At 39.6% G+C, this 21273-nt stretch overlaps 2 protein-coding genes across 2 annotated transcripts in view; both read right to left on the reverse strand.

Moving 5' to 3' along the window:
* The window catches only part of si:ch211-272n13.3 (ankyrin repeat domain-containing protein 26), a 33477-nt gene that overhangs the window by 3935 nt on the left and 8269 nt on the right, over positions 1-21273 (reverse strand). Inside the window, 25 exon segments of the mRNA XM_055155354.1 lie at positions 2965-3175; positions 3557-3792; positions 4154-4402; positions 4892-5015; positions 5155-5267; positions 5529-5663; positions 6253-6279; positions 6398-6491; positions 6570-6745; positions 6815-6967; positions 7062-7567; positions 7643-8105; positions 8360-8506; positions 9439-9622; positions 11342-11555; positions 12042-12183; positions 12253-12280; positions 12836-13006; positions 13412-13587; positions 18420-18493; positions 18578-18655; positions 19207-19464; positions 20179-20223; positions 20305-20368; positions 20439-20503. Coding sequence (XP_055011329.1) covers positions 2965-3175; positions 3557-3792; positions 4154-4402; positions 4892-5015; positions 5155-5267; positions 5529-5663; positions 6253-6279; positions 6398-6491; positions 6570-6745; positions 6815-6967; positions 7062-7567; positions 7643-8105; positions 8360-8506; positions 9439-9622; positions 11342-11555; positions 12042-12183; positions 12253-12280; positions 12836-13006; positions 13412-13587; positions 18420-18493; positions 18578-18655; positions 19207-19464; positions 20179-20223; positions 20305-20368; positions 20439-20503 — 4133 coding nt within the window.
* LOC129409402 (uncharacterized) lies at positions 15037-16164 on the reverse strand. Its single transcript, XM_055155355.1, has one exon. The coding sequence runs from the start codon at positions 16099-16101 to the stop codon at positions 15241-15243; it is 861 nt and encodes a 286-aa protein (XP_055011330.1). The 5' UTR covers positions 16102-16164; the 3' UTR covers positions 15037-15240.

The following is a 21273-nucleotide window of genomic DNA, read 5'->3' on the forward strand; positions in this document are numbered from 1 at the left end:
TACGCGTTTAGACGAGTGTTTTCAGGAGGAAATCTGCGTGCATATGGTGAGGCAAAAGTGTGTGGAATTGTATTGTGGCTTGGTGGTGATGTTTGGTGGTGATGTATGTGAGCAGATCTGACCAGAGTTGTGTGTCTTGGGCAGTGTAGATGGAACTGATTGTTTACTCATTGCCGCCGGTGCCAAAAACCAAAGTATTGTTTGCACATACTCCAAATTAGACGTTCATTCATGTTACATTATTTCACGTTGTTGTTTTTCCTCCCTCCATTTAACATTGCACTGCAGCCCAGTTGAGTTTACAAAAAAATAGGCAAATTAAACTTAAGACGTTTGTGAAAAAAATAAGATGTGGGCAATATAATTTAAGACCTTTTAAGGCCTTAATTTAGGAACATGAAATTTAAAACCTTTTTAAGACTTTTAAGCGGCTAACCTGTTATAGTTCGAAAAATACAGTATTATACAGTAGATTTTTAAATAATAGAAACGGGTCCATTGACTTTGGAAATGCCCCTCATTTCACCATAGTAAGATACTGAGTTGACATGTTGATCTGTGACATGTTAGTGCCATATGAACCATGTGCACTCTGAGGAGCTCAGGGGCTGGCCTCCTGCTGGTGCCCAGAGTTATGACTAAACACGAGGAGTCAGAGTTTCAGATTCATGCAGCTAAAACCTGGAAGAGTCTGAACATGTGAGACAAACCTCTGCTCTGACTCTGTTTAAATCCAGACAGTTCTGTTCAGCTGCAGATGACTGAACGATTTCTCTTCTCTCTCATTTATGTCTCTTTCTTTTTTAAATTTTATGATGATTATTTATGTTTTGATTTGTCTGTATTGTGATTTTAATGCATTTCTTATTCTCTAAAGCACTTTGCATTACTTTGTGTATGAACTGCACTATACAAATAAACCTGCCTTGCCTTGATTTTTATTATAATGTGTTTTTTCCTTGTGTATGATCTGACGTCAACATTTTTTGAGAAAATGCTAGAAGCTACTAAGCTATGGACAGAGACAGATGATAGATGCAAATGCAGAACAATGCAGGATTTCTCAAACATGCAGGAATCAGTCAAAATAAAACTCAAAAGGTGCAATGAGGGTGGAGCCAAACAAGCCACTAACAGCAGGTCTTCTACAGCGCCTCAGGATGAAATGCAGTACAATGTAGTAACAAATGGAGCTAATTTGTCATTGTTTCTGTCCTCATTTGTGATGATTTAAAACATTTACCTTCACATTATTCTGATTGTGTTTTATATTTTCTACCGAGGACAAATCATATTTAGTGTTGTATGTGTATTGTAGGTAGGGCTGGGAGATACAAAACTGAATTGAGATCTAATTCCTGTGATGTTTGTCTCTTGAATACAGCTCTATTTAAGAGAGTAACTATTTCCCACTCACACCTGCTACTGGTTAGTCTCTGCAGTACTCTGAGGAAGAGACAGGTGGATTGAACCAACCGCAGTGATGTATTAAGTTATATACATTGTGAGAAATTTGTGATATTACTGTCAGCATATTGCCCACCTCCAACTGTAGGTGTTTAAGTTTCCTTTTATAATTTAGTCCAGATAAATACATTTCTCTAAGCAGCACTACTCATGGAACAGGGAAAGTCATGACTGAGTGAGAACAGGCGGCTGGATACAGAGCTAGAGTCTACACACCTGTTAGGAGTCTGGCTGAAGAGAGGAGAGGTGAGAGACAGACTTTTGAGCTAAAAGCTACAAGAGTGAAACACAGAAGACTCAAGTTATAGAGAGTCGAGGCTTAATGGACAGACAAGACAAGAGGCAGAACTGATGAACCAAGAAGACACACCAAGGACAGATTCTAAGAAAAAACAGACCTACTACTTTTACTATTGTGCGTGATGCCACATTTCTACATTTCCATACAGTATTTTGGTTGTGTATTAGTAATGGTGCGAGACAGAGGCTGAATAACTTTATCCTAGCTCTGCTGTTGTGTCCTCAGGCAACACACTTCATTCACATTGTGAGTGTACATATGTATGAAAGTGGCGTGCATGTGATTGACCAGGGTCTGAGATCAGCAGCCTTGCTTTAAAAAGTCTACCCCAGGGCAGCTGTGGCTCCAGAAGAGGCTTAACTTTACCAGGCGTGAAGTGAATGAATAATGTAATCTAAAGACATGCTGCTATACAAGCTGAATGTACAGAGTGTCCCAAAAAATTACATCATTTTGACAATAATTTTGGTAAAACTTGTTGAAATAACTTCAAATCTTCACAGAATGTACAGAAACAGATCAAGATTTTATATTTAATGTTTTATTTTTGTTCCTTTTAGGTTGAGCTGTTCACTCTCAAAGTAAAGTCATTTTGCTCTTGGAATCTGCGGCACACACTCACCTAAGACTGTGTAGCCTTCAATGCAACATTTGGAAAAACTTCACCAACTGGCAAACAAATTTGGACTTGATACCAAAAATGTAAAGAGGAAGGCTGATTATGCAGGGTTAAAGGATCACATCTGTGTGCGAGCAGATTCCAATTTGAGGTTATTTCAACAAGAAATGCCAAAATTGCTTGCGAAATTATGTCAAATACTTTGGACACCCTGTATTATTATTATCATCATTATTGAAACTGCACAATGATATTTATCAGGTGGTGCTTGTTTCCATGGAGACATTATTGGTTTGCCAGAAAGTTTCCATAGTAAAGCATTAAACATATCCGTATTCAATTACAGACATTTTTAAACATGGCCCTGTATCATCATGTATACAGATACGTTTGATGTCATACTGTGGAACATTCCAGACAAAATTCTATTAAAATAGGTTATGAAAATGCCCTTTTGCTGTCCTAAGTGAATGCCACCAAACACATGACAAAATACTATGGACTATGATACAATGGGCATGTCAGTGGATCCAGATACACCTTTCATACTGTTGTAGTGTGTGAGTGGTGGTCAGACCTTGGCGAGATAGTCCTCCACCCCTCTGCTGTGTCCCGGGCTCACGGGACTGAGCAGAGACAGACCCAGACTCCGGTCCAGTCCCAGGGGCCCAGGAGATGAACCCAGAGAGCCCCCGAGAGCAGAGCTGTTCACCAGAGAACCAGAGATCAGGGACTTGCTGCGTTCACTCAGTAACTTTGATTTGGCGTCTGACAGACGAGTGTTGGCCCTGAAGGAAAGACAAGAGCACAGTGAGCTGCAAAGGTACACACAGTAGGAAACATTTCATATTAGTATTTTAACATTTCATTTGACTTATTTATCGGGATGAATACAAACAGATGGCACCACTAGGCCAAGTTACAGGTCAGACCTGTGGATAGGCAGGAGTGCTCACAGTAAGAATGCATGTTTCTCAAAGTATTCTGGAGCAATAACACATTTAAAAAATGTTAAGAGTCCATTCCAGGCTAAACTCCCACCAGAAATGTTGCAGTGCACCTTAAATGAACCTGGGGCACAGCAGCTTTATAATTTTAAATGATAAACCTACTAGCACAAATAGAGAATCAAAACAATGTATCATTTGTATCAGTTGTTTTATCATCACCTTTCTAGTTTGGCAGCCAGAGACTTGCGCAGGCGGAGCTCCTCTGCGTACATGCCCCTGTACCTGTCCAGCTCTGAGCGGGTGCTCTCTCTCAGGCTCAGGCTGTCCTGTTGAGTGGAGCGCGCCCGGGACACTTCTGCCTCCAGCTCCCTGATCCTCTGCTCCAGCTGACTCTGCACTGACGCCTGATTGGCCGCTTTGATCTGGTCCAGAGCTTCCTGAGAGGCCGCCTGTGTCTGAGAGACACACAGGGATAAATATGGAATCTCTTCATGACTATGTAGAACTGGATGCAAATATTTAGACTTTATATTTATTTCCCCCAAATCTAAACTTCTCTCCAAATCACATGCTCTTCTGAATTGGCTGATTTCAATTTAAAGACCTAAGCTGATCATTGACTATTTGCAACAGTTGGATCTTGATGGATAAAACAAAAAGCAAAAATACAGTTCTATTTTGATCACAATTGGATTAGAATCTGATTAATTGCAGTGGCCCGTTGTCCACCCCTACTTCTCTATTTGTCCACTAAAATACCTCCTGTTAAACCCCAGGCCTTGTTGTATACAGGACATGACATCATCAGTGTTGTACCTGCAGGAAGAGGTTGACCTGCTCCAGTTTGTGCTGCAGTTCATGTCTGGCTCTCTCCTCAGCCTGACTCTGCTCCCTTTGTGCGCCCTCTATCTGTCGCCTGAGCTCCTGCAGCTCCTCCTCTGTCCTCTGCCTGTTCTGCCCTGAGTGTTTCAGGCTCGCTAGCTCCTCCCGCAGGTCGCTGTTCTCCTTCTCCAGCTGACTGCGGCGCAGACTCTCCCTGTCCAGCTGCACCTGGAGATCATCCGCCTGATATGAAGAAAAAAAGGACAATACAATAAGAATACTAATTGTTGTTTGCAAAATTAGTATAACAAGTACACTATTTGTCAAAGGACTGCAAAAAAGAGTTGATAGAAAATGTAAAAAATAAAAGAACACTAATTATGTTCTAAGCAAAGGGATAATATAGAGCCAAGCAATGTTTAAATAGTAGTTCAAAGTGCACAGTTTAAACCCATCGTGGGAATATTAACATTTGAGAGAAATCTTAACTGTTAAACTCATAAAACAATTGCATTTCAGAGCATGTTTGTGGAAGTCCACTACAGGGACCCCTAAGAATGGGATATAGGAGCCATTTAAAATGGGAACACACAAAAGACAAACAAGTGGAAAATGAAATCCAGTTTTAATTTACAATGTGAACTACAATTGCCCTGCTCCTCTTCTAAAAACCCAAGACCGCTTTAACATCTCCCAGCAAACAGTTGAAAAAACAGACAAACAAGTACAAACCTTCCGAGGGTCCTGGTTGAGTCGGCTCATCTCCATCCTCAGACTGTTCATGGGAGAATTAAACTCTGCTCCCATGTCCTGGTCACGCATTTTCTTCTTGGCTGTTTTCAATAATGTACGCAGCCTACGCATACACAGATAGTTTAATAGAATACACAGAAGTACTAAAATACATCTAATAGTAATAAAATACATCTATAACATTTAGTGGTGACAAGAGAATATTCCACTCCAGTGTCACAGTCAGTCAGGGGTCGGCTCACCTGTACATTTCTTTCTGCAGATCTGAGTTCCTGCTGATCTCTTGGTCAAGACGAGCATCCGCTGCTTTTTTCTGCTCTGAAATTTTCTTTACTTTTTTCTTCTCTATTTCAATCTGGAACAAGTTTATAGGAGTTGACAAATATACATATAATTAATTAAAAAGGGTAGTGTGGTTATTCATGCATAAAGCCAAAATTCCTACACTATGAAATTGATGAGTACATAGATTGTGGGGACACAGCTGGAAGTTACTACATGTTCTCTGACTTCTGTTATCCATATAATTGATCAGAATGTGACAACAAAATACAAAATAAAGACAAAACATTAGAAGGTTTCAACAATTGACCCAATTTTTTTTCTGTCTCCTTACCTGTGAGGTGAGCTCTCCTTTTTCCTTCTCCAGCTCTGACAACCGAAGGCCCAGCTTGGAGCGACTCTTCACTTCCTGCTCCCATAAGGCCTGGGAGTCCTGGGCTGTGTGTGACAACATGCTCTGCCTCTGCACCTACAGAAAACATACTCATTACAAATCTAATCATTACAGTTCTCAAATACAACTTAAAGTCTTGAATGAAATTACACATCGTGCTTAAAAATCAAATGGAATACCAACATTTAAAAGTGAAAAGGGAAATTATGAAACAACACAAAACACTAGAAAAGCTGGTGTAAAAAGAGACATTTAAAGAAAGTGAAGAAAAAACACACAAACCTCTCTACTGAGTTGGTCTTCCAAAGACATCTTACTGCTTTGGAGGTTTGTGACCAACTCCTCCAAATGACCCCTGACCTACAGGAATATGGAAAGGGCACGATTGGTCCTCATCCATTTTATTATTGTATCGCAGCATGCACCGAGCATCTTTGACTCATAAAGAACAGTGTCTCAAAAACCAGGAAGAAAAGTGTGACTGGACAAGAGAGAAAACACCCTACATCCACCTGTTTTTTTCTACTTCAGCTTTAGACAGAGACACAGAGAACCCAGAGGCCCAGGAAGCATTTGATTTTTAGACACATTTTTTTTTTTTTTTAATAAAATGCAAGGAAGAGGGCAAGTCCACACAAAGCTAATCCTACTTTACAATACCAACCCCATCCTCAGGAGACCAGTCAGACAGCTAGAAAAAGACCAGATGCCTTAACATCCAACATGGACTCATTTTAAAACAGATTCTTGTATCTTATTATCCTCTCTGAGCAATTACATGCATTTATTACAAAGTACTCAGCTCTCACCAAGGCCGCCTCCTGAGCCCCTTTTTGTAGAGCTTCAATTTTATTTGACTGTTGTTTTGCCGCTGCCTCCAGCTTTGCATTTTCAATCTCCAACCTGAAGAAGTACAAGATCAAAATAATGTTCACCCGCTTACCTTCACAGATGGATCATAACCAAAGGCTGCTGTTGTACCTCTGAACAGCCTCCTCCAGTTGTTTGATGGTGGCAGCAGAAGCAGCTGAAGCAGACAGCGCCTCCTGGAGTCTCTGAGCTGTTATAGCGAGTTCCTTCTCCGCATCATCAAAGTTGCTCTTCAGAGAGTTGTAGCGCTTTTCAGCCTGCACGTACTGGTCCTCACTCTCAGCCAGCTGCAGCAGACACAGTCCATGAATCACAAGTCATTTACTATGTACTGTATAATAGCCTCCTCCTGGTACCTTTTCTCTGAGTCTGTCTGAGTCTCTGAGGATCCGGGCCTTCTCCTCCTCCAGGTCGTTACGGTAACGAGTGTTGACCTCCAGAGAGGCTTCGCTCATGGATAGTTTCTTCAGAGAGTCAGCCAGCTCCTGCTGCAGCTGCCGCAGATTTGTCTGTGGGAAAATGTTGTCACAAATTAAATATTTACCCTCTTGACAAATGAGAGAATTTATAGACTTGTCTTTCTGAGAAAGTAGTACAGATGACCTCTCTGTCGTTCTTCTCCTCCTCTAGCTTGTAGACCTGGTCTCTGAGGTCTGCAGCCTTACTGGCCAGCTCCTTGTTCCTCTCCTCCACCAGCTGGACCCTCTCCTCACAGTCAGAGCGCAGCTTGGACAACATGTCACTGAAGCGCTCCTGTGCGTGGGTCACAGCCTTCTCTTTGGCGTCTCCTTTGTTATTAGCCTCCTCCAGCTGTTGTCGTAGTAACATGCCTTCACTCTGGGCTTGGGCCAGACGCTCCTGTGTCGCCTCATGGCGTGCTCCTGTTTTTGTGGCTAATTCTTTCTGAGTCTGAAGAGCCTTGTCCAGATCTTTGACCTTTGCCCCCAGAGCGTCCTTCTCCTTCTGCAGAACGTCCAGCAGCAGCCCCTTCTCTGTGAGCTGCAGCGTGACTCTGTGCACCTCGTTCTCCAGACTGTTGGCCTGGGCCTCTGCTTTGGACAGCTTCTGAGTTAGAGTGCTCACGGCCTCACGGTGACTGGCACCCTCCGCTAGAAACAGGATTTTTCAGATTAATCTAAATAAAGACCTAAACAAATGAAATAGTACAGACTGTCAGTACTGACCTGTGAGTCTGTCCTTCAGCCTCTGGCTCTCCTCCTTCTCTCTGAGCAGAGCCTTTTCAGTGTCTGCGGTGGCTGCCATGCACCGCTCGGCCTCCTGCACGGCCCCAGTCAGACGAGTACGAGTTGATTCCACCTCCTTCTCCAATGTTTCTCGAGCCTGCTTCTCATTTTCAAAGCGGTTTGTCGTGATGGCCAGTTCAGACTTCAGTGTTGTGAGCTGGTTATTACAGTTGAACACTGTTTGGGTGAGGGCTTCACTGTTTGCTTTCACCTCTCTGCGGGAATCTTCTAGCTGCTCTTTGAGGGTCTCATTCTCCTCCAGAAGATGGCTCTCCTTCAGGCTGCTGTTGGCCTGAGAGCGCTCTAGGTCTGCTCTCAGGATGCTGATCTGCTCCTGGAGTGAGGACGTCTGCTGTAGGAGCTCTCTCTCCCGGTCACTGGCCTCTGTGAGCTGAGACAAAGCCTGGACCAAAATACATTTTACTCAAGTTTTATATTTGGATTTTGTTACTTGTTATTGCTTATTGTTATGATTTTTCTGATAAAAGATAAGATTTGTGATTTCACATTTTAAAAGCATCCAGAAAATTACTACAGTATTTAATTTACAAAGCGAAGGTGTTGTCAGTTGTCAGCTGCATCCATTCAAATTGCAACTGATCTGATTGCTCTTAATCTCGCAGAATTCTTATAGATTTATTTTTAAAGAGTTAGTACCTCATTGCTTTTGCTAATATTCCGTTTGTTCTCCGCCTCGATCTCCTGTTGTTTTCGCAAATGTCCATTGAGGAGGTTTTCCTGAAGAGCCCGTGCACTGCGCTCTTGAGCCAGCAGCCTCTGAGTCTCACTGTGGTCCTCCTCGAGCTACAGAAGCACATATTATCCACCATTAAACCAAGTCAAACTACACGGCAACACTTTATTATAACTAATTAGGTTGTAAGGCAAGGCAAGGCAAGTTTATTTGTATAGCACAATTCGTACACAAAGTAATTCAAAGTGCTTTACAGAATAAGAAATACATTAAAATCATAATAAAAACAAATTAAAACATAAATAATCATGAAGATTAAAATTTAAAAAGATTGTAAATTGGAGAGAAGAGTGTGGAATGAAAACCTTTGAGTTATATGCACAGTTAAACAGAAATGTTTTGAGTCTGGATTTAAACAGCGTCACAGAAGAGTCTGTCTCACATGTTCAGACTGTTCCAGGTTTTAGCTGCATGAACCTGAAACTCTGACTCTCCTTGTTTAGTCGTGACTCTGGGCACCAGCAGGAGGCAGGTCCCTGAGCTCCTCAGAGTGTGAGATGGTTCATATGACACTAACATGTCACAGATGGACTTTGGTGCTCGGCCATGGAGACACTTGTACAAGCAGAGCTGCTTTAAGCTGCTTTAGGTTGTAATTATAATAAAACTTTATACATTGCACCTGAATTCATCAACACTTCCTGGAATGTGATACCGATTGTAAGCACTGCTCTGTCTTTGTTAGACTTTATTCTGAGCTTCGTTTGAACACAATCTGACCATAAAGAATTGTCTTAGTTGGAACTAGAACAGGTGTGTTGATTTGCACTGTTAAGTCCCTCTCAAATAAAGTCACAGCTGTAATCCAGTTAGTATTAGCCAACAGTTTTTCAGTTGATCACAGGCTACTGAAACTTTTGTGAGTTTTCAGACAGGCTTAAAACAGTTTTGGCTGTGTTTACTAGTCTGTGCGTTGGTAACTTCTGAACATTACACTACAGACCTACATTCAGAACACGCCCAATATACTAATATGACTTGCCTGCTTCATGTTGTTGACCAGAGTCCTCATTTCCAGCTCCAGGTTTCTCAGAGTGAGTTCCACCTTTTGTTTTTCTTGGACCTCCAGTTGTTGCTGCTCTTCTGTCCTCTTGAGCTTGTCTTTAGTGGTGTTGTACATCATTGTGGCATTACGGCGGTTCTCCTGCTCTTGCTTCAGCTGAAATCTGCAATCAAAATGACAATGGAATCAATTTATAGAAACTGACTTTACAAGTGTACAAGAACACTAGTATAGTTTCATTTACAGCAGCACTCTGTGGTATCGCGTCACCACTGAAACCCTGTCTGCCCACCACCAGTCACAACACATTCATTCACAGAAGTTAAAGTGTATCGGTACCAGAAAGTGGGTTAACATACTGATATCAAAAAATCAAAAATCAAAAATCAAACAGTGCCTTGTGTCTCAGTGTCTCAACCAACTAGACCTGGGGTGTCAAACTCATTTTGGTCCGGGGCAGTATCCAACCTACTTTGATCCCAAAGGGGCCGGATCAGAAAACTCATGTCATATAAACCCCAAAAATAACAATAAGTTCAAATATTTGTGCAGAGAAACACAAATCTATTACAGAAATCTTTTTTAATTGATGAACTCTTTCTTATTATAATATTATAATATTATGAACAACCTGAAACTTTAAGAAAAAGTCAATTTCAACACAATGTTTTAACATTAACTTGTATGCAAACAGGAATAAGTCAGTTTTTCGTGGAAAATCCTGCACTCGGTTTTGTCATGTTGGACATTTTTCTGATGAGGGTGTCACGGTCAACAGTCAAAACGATCGTCCTTTAAGAGCTTTTGGAAAGAGACAAGTCTTCATTTGTGCTGCTCTGGTGGGAGGGGCCACGTACAGAGACACTGGAGACGTTGTGATGTTAAGCACCGCAGAAAATTACCAATATTTTAAAAGAAAATATAATTAAAATATTTTTGTAGAAAATCACCCAAGGGCCACATTAAAGGTCTCGGAGGGCTGGATCTGGCCCCCGGGCCTTATGTTTGACACCTGTGAACTAGACTATTGTCATTATTGTAAATATTTAGGACAGTAGATTGTGTACTCGAACACTTCATCTAAACAATACTCCGGTCAGAGAGTAAATTAAAACAACTGTATGTATTTGTGGAGCTTTAATGCCCTTTCTTGTATCTTTTCATTTGTCTATCATTTCATCAGGTTATCTCTACGCACATTTAAATCATAATACTAACAGAAATTACACACACATAAATCAGCCTATGAATAACTGTTTACTGAGTTTACATCAGCAATCACACAAAATATGTAAATGTATCACGTTAATCAAGTTAATTAGCATCAAAATATTAAATAACAATTGAAGAAACAAGTAAATGAATATTTACAAACCCACCTCTCTCATAGACACAGACTTAGATAGGTTAAAGGTTAAAGTAATGATCTGAAGCTACAGCAGTAAGGCCAGAAGTAACAGTGTTATCATGGTACCAGTAAAAGAGTTATCATGTTGCTGCCAAGGACCCCTAGGAACACCTGAACTAACTAAACCATTACTGACCTAGCAGTTACACAGGGAATTTACAGCAGTCATGTTTCAATACTACATAATACAAAATAAATGAAACTGTAAAATTAACCAATATTATGAAAATGGGTTATATTTTGGGATGCAATGACTAAACATAATAAAGATTTCTATGAACTATAGAAATAATGGACAAAATTAACAATTCTGATCAATGTTAACTGTTATCCAGACTACAGACATACAAAGACGTTTTATCACGAAAAACAATCAACTAATTGTGCTGACTGGTGGGTTATTGTTTGTTTTTAGCAAACAAACTAAACAGTTATCCTCCAAATAATGGTTTAACTGTAGTAGGCATGTCTTACTTGAGGTTAGTGACTTCGGTCTGTAGTTCGAGCTGGTTGCGCTCCAGGGTGGACTTGACTTCTTTGATTTCCTCCAGTGAGTTTTTCATGTCCACTCTCTCCATCTCCAGCTGGTTCACTTTGTCGGACAGGTAACTGTGGCGGCTCTTCAGCTTCTGAATGGTGCGCTCGTACTCGTGGAAAATGTTCTGTAGCTTCACCATGTTTCTGGAGTCTACAAGATAAAACATACAAACAGGTTGTATATGGTTGTATTTAACATTTTTTGTTGGGCAATCCAAAACCTTCTTTTTCTCCATAGTAATATTGCTCTTTTAAGATGGAGTCATAATCATTAAATGTCTTACTTACTTTAAAGAGGACAATTCAACACTATATTTATCAAACTAATCACTAAAAACACACTAAAACTTAACTAAATGAAGCTAAATAATATGCTAAACTGCTAAACTACAAAGAGCAAGGACTGTAAATTCAGAAAAATTCAAGGTACGCTAAAAATACAAGTTAACAAATATGAATGCAGGTAAAAGCATGAGTGTAGTGGTTAAGTTCACTGTCAAAATCAATGTCGTCATTCTTACTTGGTGGTCAGGTATAAAGTGAAGTGTCACGGTAAGATATGAAGTGGCAACAGTGTTTTATGTATGAGTAAAATTAGGGTTGTGCTGCTTTAAATGTTTAAGGACAAATGTGTTACCCAGAGAGGTGGAGTCGAGCTTGTCCACCAGCAGAGCGGCGTGTCTGTATCCTGCTGACGGAGAGTCCAGGTCGTCCGTGGCCGTGTCCGAGGACTGAGTCAGATCATCAAAGTCCTCCGCCATCTCCACCTCCTCAGAATGCTGAAAACACCACACAGATAACATCAAAACTGTATTCTAAATACATCGAAAGCAATAATAATGTTTTACCTCATTTTTCTGAACTTGTTTTGGCATTCTGGTTTAAATGGAAGAGAAAAAACAGAAAATGCAGTTATAGACCGTAAATAATTTTAAACCAGGTAAGTTTGAAGTGTCATATTGGTATAATGCAGTATATTTAGTTTGGAAAATTCTAGGTAGCACTTTATAATTATCACACACAATTAAGCTCTTGAAGTCTAAAAATAAAATGCACTGTAACTATAAGCAAGACCTGATTCAACAGAGATTATTTATTCGATATATTTACATTTCACAAAGGCATCACACAGTGTTCATAATTTTATACCCATATATAGCAAAGCTTTTATAGTTTAAAAGTTTAACTAGTGCTTAACCGTGTGTGATCCTTTTAAAGTCTTACCAAAGTTTAGTATGAACCATGCAGCAACTAACATGCTGGACAGAAGAGAAATGTGCACCCCTGTAGCCTCCCATTGGATGTAATTAATTTAGTTCTGATTCAAAATTTAAAAAAAAGAAATTTCATGCCATACTATAATGTTTTGAATCATAACATTTAAGGGTTAGTAGCAGTAGAGGTAAGGAGCGGCGTATACTGCATTTATACCTTCCTTCATCCTCGGACACGTCACTTAAAGAGCTATCGTCAAACACAGAGAGAGGGTTTCCATTAACATGTCTAAAGCCCTGTGCTCTGGGCTCCTGAGCGTCCTGAGGGTGCTGTCTCCTGCTGCGGTGCATCTGGGGACAGAAGGACTGGGCTGGGGCTCCGTTGGTGCTAAGAGGAAGAATAAACCTGATGGTAAGTGACTTTACTTAACATGTAACAGCAAAAAGAGTCATATGGTCTGAAGAGGGGCCCCGAGTCATTAGTTGATGGGAGTTTAAAATGTTGCCTCTGTGGTTAATGCTCACCCAACCCAAAAGTTGATGGTTCTAACCTCCATCAGATCAATACATACTGTTGTTGGGCCCGTAGACAATAGCTCTTTGGAACTGATGATGAGCTAAACAATAACAGGAGATCTATCTGTACTGCTTATATCAGAGAAAAAATACATTTGGTTCTGAATAAACAGCAGTAAAGAGCTGACTATAATCCCATTGAGGAAATGTGTTACAGAGCAAGTTGCAGGCAGAAAAGTTGAAAGTGAACAAAATAAAGCCAAAGTCAAATGCCTACCGTTTACTGGCCACAGGCTTGTGTTCTTGTGGAGGTGTCTGCTCTGTCAACTCTTCCCTGAATCCTCTTCCAGGCTCAGGTTTCCCAGATCCCACATTTTGAGTGGGACTTTGCTCTTGGGATGTGGACAGACGCTGCTCCTCCGCTGCCGTCTCTATGGTGATGTTTTTGCGTGCCTGCAATAAGAAGAGCAGGTGTTTCATGATCCCGATGAAGAAATTAATCTCCACATGGAAAAGCCCAGGCCGGCTTCTTAAGATGCGTTTTGGAGCATGTAGTTGTACACTTTGTCATTCATAATTTAGTATGGCTCGTGCCGATGGAGACCTAACACCTTCCAGCGGTTACTTCATGGGGTGAAGTATTTTGAGTTAATTAAACAGAAGCAAGATATGTGCACTGCAACATCTATAGCTGTATTAGTCATTTACACAGGGTAGTTAGGCTGTTTAAAAAAGAAAAAAAAGCCTTTTTCAATGTCAACTACAGCTCCAACAAGAACAATAAATTTCTTTAAACGCACATCTTAGAATTAAAACACAACAAACCAATGAAATAACACAAAGAATTAATGAGAATAACTAAAGCCAAGGCACTTCTTTTATAAAAAAAAAAAAAAGAAGGCTGAAGTGTTCACACAAAGTTACATGCAAAATGCTACACTTCATGCAACAAAAATCCTATCACAGCTGAAAAGATAATGGTGCTAACTTACTTTAAATACATACATAATACTAAAATACATTCATTATTTCATGCTTCACAGAGCTGGAGCTTATGAAACCCATTTCCAACACAACAGCTTGAAAAAGCATTAACAATAGCAATTAAATGCATTACACTACATGAAAATCAGATGCAATGTTCATTATAACCTAATTCTATTTTAATTTTGGCCGCAAACCAAACAACGGTATATCAAGATATACATTGTATATCATGAGCTATACAATATGGAGCAGCCCTATGGTCAAAGCACACAAAACAGCACAACAAACATCTCAAGAGACGGACTTGCTAACTCTAGTAAAGTGACAGAAAGGGAACTCTATAAAGAAGGACTACACGAGAAGTTGTCGGACCATCCTCTACCTCTTTTTGAAGTTGGGCCTTTTCTCTCTCCAAATCCCTGAAGACAACCTTGAGCATCCCTACCTCCTGTTTAAACCTCTCCATGTCCTCCTCCAGCTCTTCGTCAGACACCGCTGTCCGGGACACAGACCCTCGGCTCTGGGTGAGAGGGGCTTGGGGCTCGACAAAGTCCGAGTTTTCTTCCTCCAAATTCACATTAGTGTCATCAGCTTCATCAAATGATTTCAAACAGTCTTTTAACAAGTTGGGCTCCAGTTCCAAGTCAGGTTCAGTTGTCAAAGTCGCATTTGAAGCTTCTATTGAAGGCGGTGACATTTTTAACGGATTTTCATTGGATAACATCTCAAGCTCTTTTTCTTTTTTCTCAGATGTTTCTAGATCATCAAGTGTAGGTGGTTTGTCCAAATTTAAGTCTAGTTTAGCGGCTTTTATAAAATCACTATTGTCAGTAACTTCAAGAGGAGGTGGTAAGTTGTTCTTTGAGGATTCTGCACCTTCTGAACTAACATCTTCATCTTGGCTAAAAGTGTCCATGTCAGGTGAGTGATCCAGTTTAATAGCTTCTTTTAAGCTTGTTAATGAAGTCTGATATTCCTCTTGTTCATTTGCAACAGAAGTAGTTGCAACTGTTGCTTCTAAATGGGGTGGAGAAACTACTCTGTTCTCCGTGATTCTGCTATTACAACTACTACTACTACTGCTTTGTTTGGACACATCTTCAAACTCTTCATCTCGTTTTATATTTCAGCTTCGTCGTTCACATTTAAATCTGCTTTTGGGGCATTGTCTTGTAATAGTGGTGGTGATGAAGGCCTATAATCTTCTGGAGAAACAGCACCATCTTCTGTAGGAGATGGTGAAGCTGTCCTGGCCTGATTCTCTTCTGTGAAATCCTGGGGGACTAGTTGTGCAAAGCTGCTACCTTCACTAGCAGTTGTGATTTTTCTAGGTCGCGGCGATGGTGAACTGGCCTCCCCTTTCTCATCATCCTCTTCTGGGTCACCTTGCTCATACCTGGAGTTGTTCGAGACTTGTTCACACACTGAGTTATCAGCCGATTCTGAGTCCTCTAAGCCTGACTCTCTTTGCTCTGGTATAGTTAAAAGTCGACTAGTTTGTCGTGCTCTTGCTATGGGCCTAACTACAACATCTCCCTCATCTTCGTCACTGGATGTCTCTGGTGCTGGTTCATACTTCTCCTTTTCTTCTTCTTCTTCTTCTTCTTCCTCCTCGTCATCGTCTGTTCCACTACGTCTAGATTTAAAAAGCTCTCCAAATCTTGCCTTTAATTCTGCCGTGACACTTTTATATGTGGTTTTAACTTCTCTTTTTTCAACATCTACCCAGAGTTTTTCATAGCGCTTTTCCCAAGGTGCGGAGTCAGTAGTTTCTTCGCGGTCTTCGTAATAATCTTGGTCACTCAAAGTATAATTGTCGTCGCTGTCGAAGCCGGGCTGGGCGGAGGAGGGGTGCGGGGGGTCTACATCTAGCTCTCCTACAGCTACTGCACCAGCGTCTCTTTCCTTGGTGGGGATGGGGCGAACAAAAACAGACAAAAATATGCACAAGCTGAGGGTAAATGAAAACGTAACAGGCATGCATGTTAATGTATGTTAACACCAGTGCAGTTATTTCAGTTAAGTTAATTTAATTCAGATTTGGACAAAAAAGTCTGCCTATTGTTTAAAGTTAGATTCCTTAGCAAAGATGTCACATTAGTAGGGTGGACTAAGGGCAAAGAGGTTGAGTTTAAAATACTTAACCGTGCAAGATGCAATGCCCAGAAATGAACGTATGTATGTCAGTAAAATATTACAATAATTAATAATTATGAATATGTACTACAAATATTAATTAATTGGTATTTATTCAGCCCTTATTAATGTCTAATTCCCATAAGCTTATTCTGCTATTAGTTAGGAAAGTGTTTATAAATGTCTATTAATACACTCCTTGTTACTGCTTATTAATATGATACTAGGCCATTTTTGTCCATGAATTAGGATTCGGTAATAAGCGTGTTGTTGTTGATTTGGTAATAAGTGTGTTGTTAAGAACTAGTAGCAAAAGACATGTAGTTTTTACTTATTTGCACTTAATAAATTTAGCTTACTCTTATGTAACAAAACACTCTCTATTAGGTGTTAATAGAGTCCAACTAACCATGTGTTAAGTCATTAAGCTCTGAATATGTTCCTCATTCTAAAGTGATGTTTTGATCGTAACTAAGAAATGACGAGTTTAACACAAATTGAAATAAATATGGTCCCTATTCTAAAGCGCTCTCTTCTTCACCCTTAATCCATGTATTATGCTTTTATTAAAGTATAATTTATTTCATTTAAAACATTTATCTTATTTAGAACAAATAAATATATTCAAATAGGCATATTATAATTCATTTGTTAGAGGTAAAGGTGACCTAGACAAGAATATACTTGAAAACAATGTAATTATTCATATTTATTTTATTTACAACTACCTATTCATATATGAAATATTAATATGCATGTTACAATTAAGCATGAAGTAGAGACCAGTTTAGAAGAGGGACCATATTTATTTCAATTTGTGTTAAATTCATAATTTCTTAGTTATGATCAAAACATCACTTTAGAATGAGGAGCATATTCAGACCTTAATGACTTAATTCATGGTTAGTTAGACTCTATTAACACCTAATACAGTGTTTTATTACATAAGAATGAGCTAAATGTATTAAGTGCAAATAAGTAAAAACTACATTTCTTGTGCTATTAGCGCTTAACAACACGCTTATTGCCAAAAGCTTATTAGAATCCTAATTCATGGACAAAAATGGCCTAGTATCAAACTAATAATCAGTAATAAGGAGTGTATTAATAGGAAAGTGTTTGTAAATGTCTAAGTAATAGCAGAATAAGGTTACTGGGGACTAGACATTAATAAGGGTTGAATAAATACTAATTACCATATTTTTCGGACTATAAGTCGCCCTTTTTTCATGGTTTGGGTGGTCCTGCGACTTATACTCCAGTGTGACTTATATATTAAAATTTCCAGACCAACAGCCACGAGAGGGCGCTCTAGGCTTGTGTGTCAGTATCTAGTACTACTTTTACTCCTGTACCACTGTCACTTCAAACTCTACTGCGCCTGCCTCCTGTAGAAATAGCCACTGTCTCACTGCAAATAGTGAAATATGTAGCCGAAAACAGTCATCGAGCAGCAGAAAGAAAGTTTGGAGTGAGCGAGAAACTTGTGAGCACTGCAACCAGCCGGTGCGCCATTAAACTTTCCTGGAAGTCAGTGGATGAATCGACAAAGCCTGAACTTCAATGATGATCAAAACCAAACTGTCGGGATTCAGAAAGGCCGGAATAATTCTAACTGGAACTGATGCTGAGTCTGACGACAGCGACACAGAAGAAGAAGCGGCGCTCTGTTTACATCATGGATCTATGGTTTGTCTCTGGAGGTCATGCAGAAGTGACATCGAGGATGAAGAATTCAATGGATTTAGTGATTTGGAGTGAGATCGTGAGTTTGGTAAACTTATGTTCTGTTGTTTATGCTATAATGATCTAAATAACTGTTAATATGTAACATTAACATATTAACGCCTATTCAGCCTGTTGTTCTCTCTTCTATTGTTATTACTAGAACTTGCCTTTCAAGATGAAATGTCCATTCCTCGTCTCTGATTTTACCAAATACATTTCCCCAAAAAGTGCGACTTATAGTCCGGTGTGACTTATATGTTTTTTTTTCTTCTTCATTGCGCATTTTTTGGCTGATGAGACTTATAGTCCAGAAAATACAGTGACAAATTAACCATCTACAACTATGCTAATTAGCAGGTAGTTAGATGTTAATAAGCGTACCCTAAAATAGTGTTACTAGAACAATATTATAATCAAATATATTTCCCCCTCACCACAGGCTCCTCCTCCTCCTGCTCCACAGTCTCTTCAGGACACTCAGTTCTTGCTGCATTTGGCTCTGGGGAATCTGATTCAAAAAGGTAGTGTTAAAGAACATTATATAAATTCAACCTACTGGTAACTGTATTTATTTAATTAGAAGCAATTTCACCTGCTTGATCTAAGGCCTCCTGATAAACTGTCTCCATCATGTGATTGTCACTTTGCCGGTCGGAGTCCCAGTCTGACTCTGAAGACAAACAAAAAAACAAAAAACAAATAAGAATGAATGAATGTGATTCAAGTTTTTCCATCTGCATACGCAGAGCCTACAGTAAAGAAAGAAGATTTAAATTGAGACTGAATGAACAGCTTAAGTATTAGAAGTTTTCAGAAGGCTGCAGGCCTAAACATCAGGATTAGTTTGTGTTACTTAATAAAACAAGGCAGAAGAAGGTTAAATTATGTCAACAGGACACATTTCACCCAAGTGGCGTCTTCATCCAGTTGACATAATTTAACCTTCATGTGCGATGGGATCAACCTGGATGACTGGGTGATTACAGATGATATTTTGTTGTTTGTAAAAGTTATCGGAGAGGTGAGTCCATATAATTGCAGCTTTTGATTGCCAATTCAAACCATGGAAAAAACTTGGAAATTTTAATATCACTGGGTTACAATTTTTTTGGTGATACAATAATTCAAACTCAATTCCAATACTCGACAGTCATTTTCAATACAAAATAGTACATCTTTGTTTATTTCTGGTTCAAAATACAAAAAAAAACTGGACTTCACCATCTTGGCTGTCAGATTTGGAGGGGGTGATCTTCCTGGCCCGTGGCAGTGGGTGGGGGGCGCTTGGAGAGGCCGTGCTAGCTGATCTGGAGTTGAAGCTTCTCTGAGGAGTGACTGGTGGAGCAGCTTTAGGGACCTCCGCCGTCTTTGGAGGTTCAGGGGATTCTGGGAACTCCTCGATACCAGGAGAAGGCATCCTGCGCCCTCCAGGAAGAGTGTGTTTACTGGTGGTGCTGGCCGAGTCCCAGTCGGAGGCATCTGAAGATCAGAAAAATATTACAACTTTACCTTTGTCCTATATACCTATATATAGTAACACGGTTAACACTTTACCAATGTTAATTAAAGTGTACCTATTATAAAGCATAAAAAAAATTACTTCATTATAAGAAAATATTCATAATAAGCAAGTAAGAATGATTCAGCCTTAGTAACAACTAATTTATTATTATTATTATTATTAAATTAGGGTATTAATTAAGCAGTAAACAAGCTACATCATCTTTTTACTGCTTTATTAAAGGAACCATATTACACAGAGCTGCCTCTTGTGAGCTGTTAGAATGTTGTTCCCTCCTCAAAAACAGACCCGGAGTTGTGTTTTGTTACAACTCTTTATTATTAGTCTGTCTACATCTCAAAAGCTCCTTGTGATGTCATATAGTGGTCGTTTTCAAGTTAACCTTTTACCTTTAGTTCAATAGAGATTGGTAATTCCAGAGCTGAAATCATCCAAATGATTCTAGTGAAGATGTGTGAGAAGTCAGCCTATAGCTTGTGTGTTAAACATGTGTGAATGAAGCAAAACAAATCCAGATATGTTTGTGATGAGGAATTAATACAGATTTGAAAATTGCGTAATATGGGCTCTTTAAGGCTAATAAGGAGCAGTTATAATAAAATGGTACCATAATGCCTTGATTAGCTGAATGTAGATGCAGTTTATTTATTGTACTTTCGTGTTATTTTCACCTGCAAGATCATCTGCGTCTCCTAATCCCAGTTCTTCCATTAAGTCTGAAAAAGAAAGATAGCCAATATGTATAAAAATAAATGTATAAATGGAAGACTAAATGAAAAAGGATGCTGAAAAAAAACCTGTCTTTTGGTCTGGAACGCCATCCAGTTTGTTTAAAAGTGGTTCCCATTTTGCCTTTTCGGTCTAAAATAATGCAAATCTTAGATTTTCTTGAATCTTTTGTACATTTTTTTTATTTGAAACAATAACTTGCCTCTTTAGGTAAACTTTCCCCTTGATCCTCTTTGTCTTGATCATGAGTTACTTCACTGCTGTTAACTACAAGAGAAGACAAAGATTATTTTTGCATACATTTATATACACTGCTTTCTGTCGTCCACTTGCAGATGACTGGGCCCAAAATGCTGCCAACAACATTCACATGCAGTGCGTTCCATGGTTAATAAGCACTGTGACAGTGTGGTTAGAGCGTGGTCAAGCTTGTATGGTCTAAAGTAGAATGAAATCAGCTTTCACTGACACACAGTGAGATGTTCAAGATTATTATGTCAGTATCACAAATACTGGCACACTATGGAACTGATGGATAGTCTGCCCTCGGGTTGTCTCCATAATCCATGTTAATCCATGTTAATGATATGCCAAGAATAATCCACAGTATGGCATTAAACTTGTCAATCTTGCATTTATTCAACTGTAGGTATTTGAGGTATTTTGCCTCCCCACACACAACACGGGCTTGTGGCGTCCCCAGCTCGTCTCAGTGGAGATGTTTAAGTTTAATTCCATGTTGTGGAGTCAAAGCAGTAACATTTCCATTGACATAACCAGGACACAGACCCTCCACCAGATAAGTAACATAGTGTACCTTTAAGACGGTCCTATTTTATCCAAGCAAAATCTATGACCCCTCTGCTCTAATGCATGTTTGCACGATGGTTGCCATGACAGTAAATATGTTGTACGCATTACACCGGGCATGCCATGCATAGTGTTCTCGTGACGACAATGGGACAAACAAAGCTGAGAATAATGGGAGCATGCTGTTCCTTTGATTCATGAGGTAGAACAAGCACTCGTACCCTCTC

The sequence above is a fragment of the Boleophthalmus pectinirostris genome, unplaced genomic scaffold (genome assembly GCF_026225935.1).
Source record: "Boleophthalmus pectinirostris isolate CB_2022bp ecotype Guang Dong unplaced genomic scaffold, ASM2622593v1 HiC_scaffold_2, whole genome shotgun sequence".
Lineage (NCBI taxonomy): Eukaryota > Metazoa > Chordata > Actinopteri > Gobiiformes > Gobiidae > Boleophthalmus > Boleophthalmus pectinirostris.

Coding starts and splice junctions, on each gene's coding strand:
- LOC129409402 (XM_055155355.1), bottom strand. CDS start 16,101: ATGCCTGTTACGTTTTCATTTACCCTCAGCTTGTGCATATTTTTGTCT.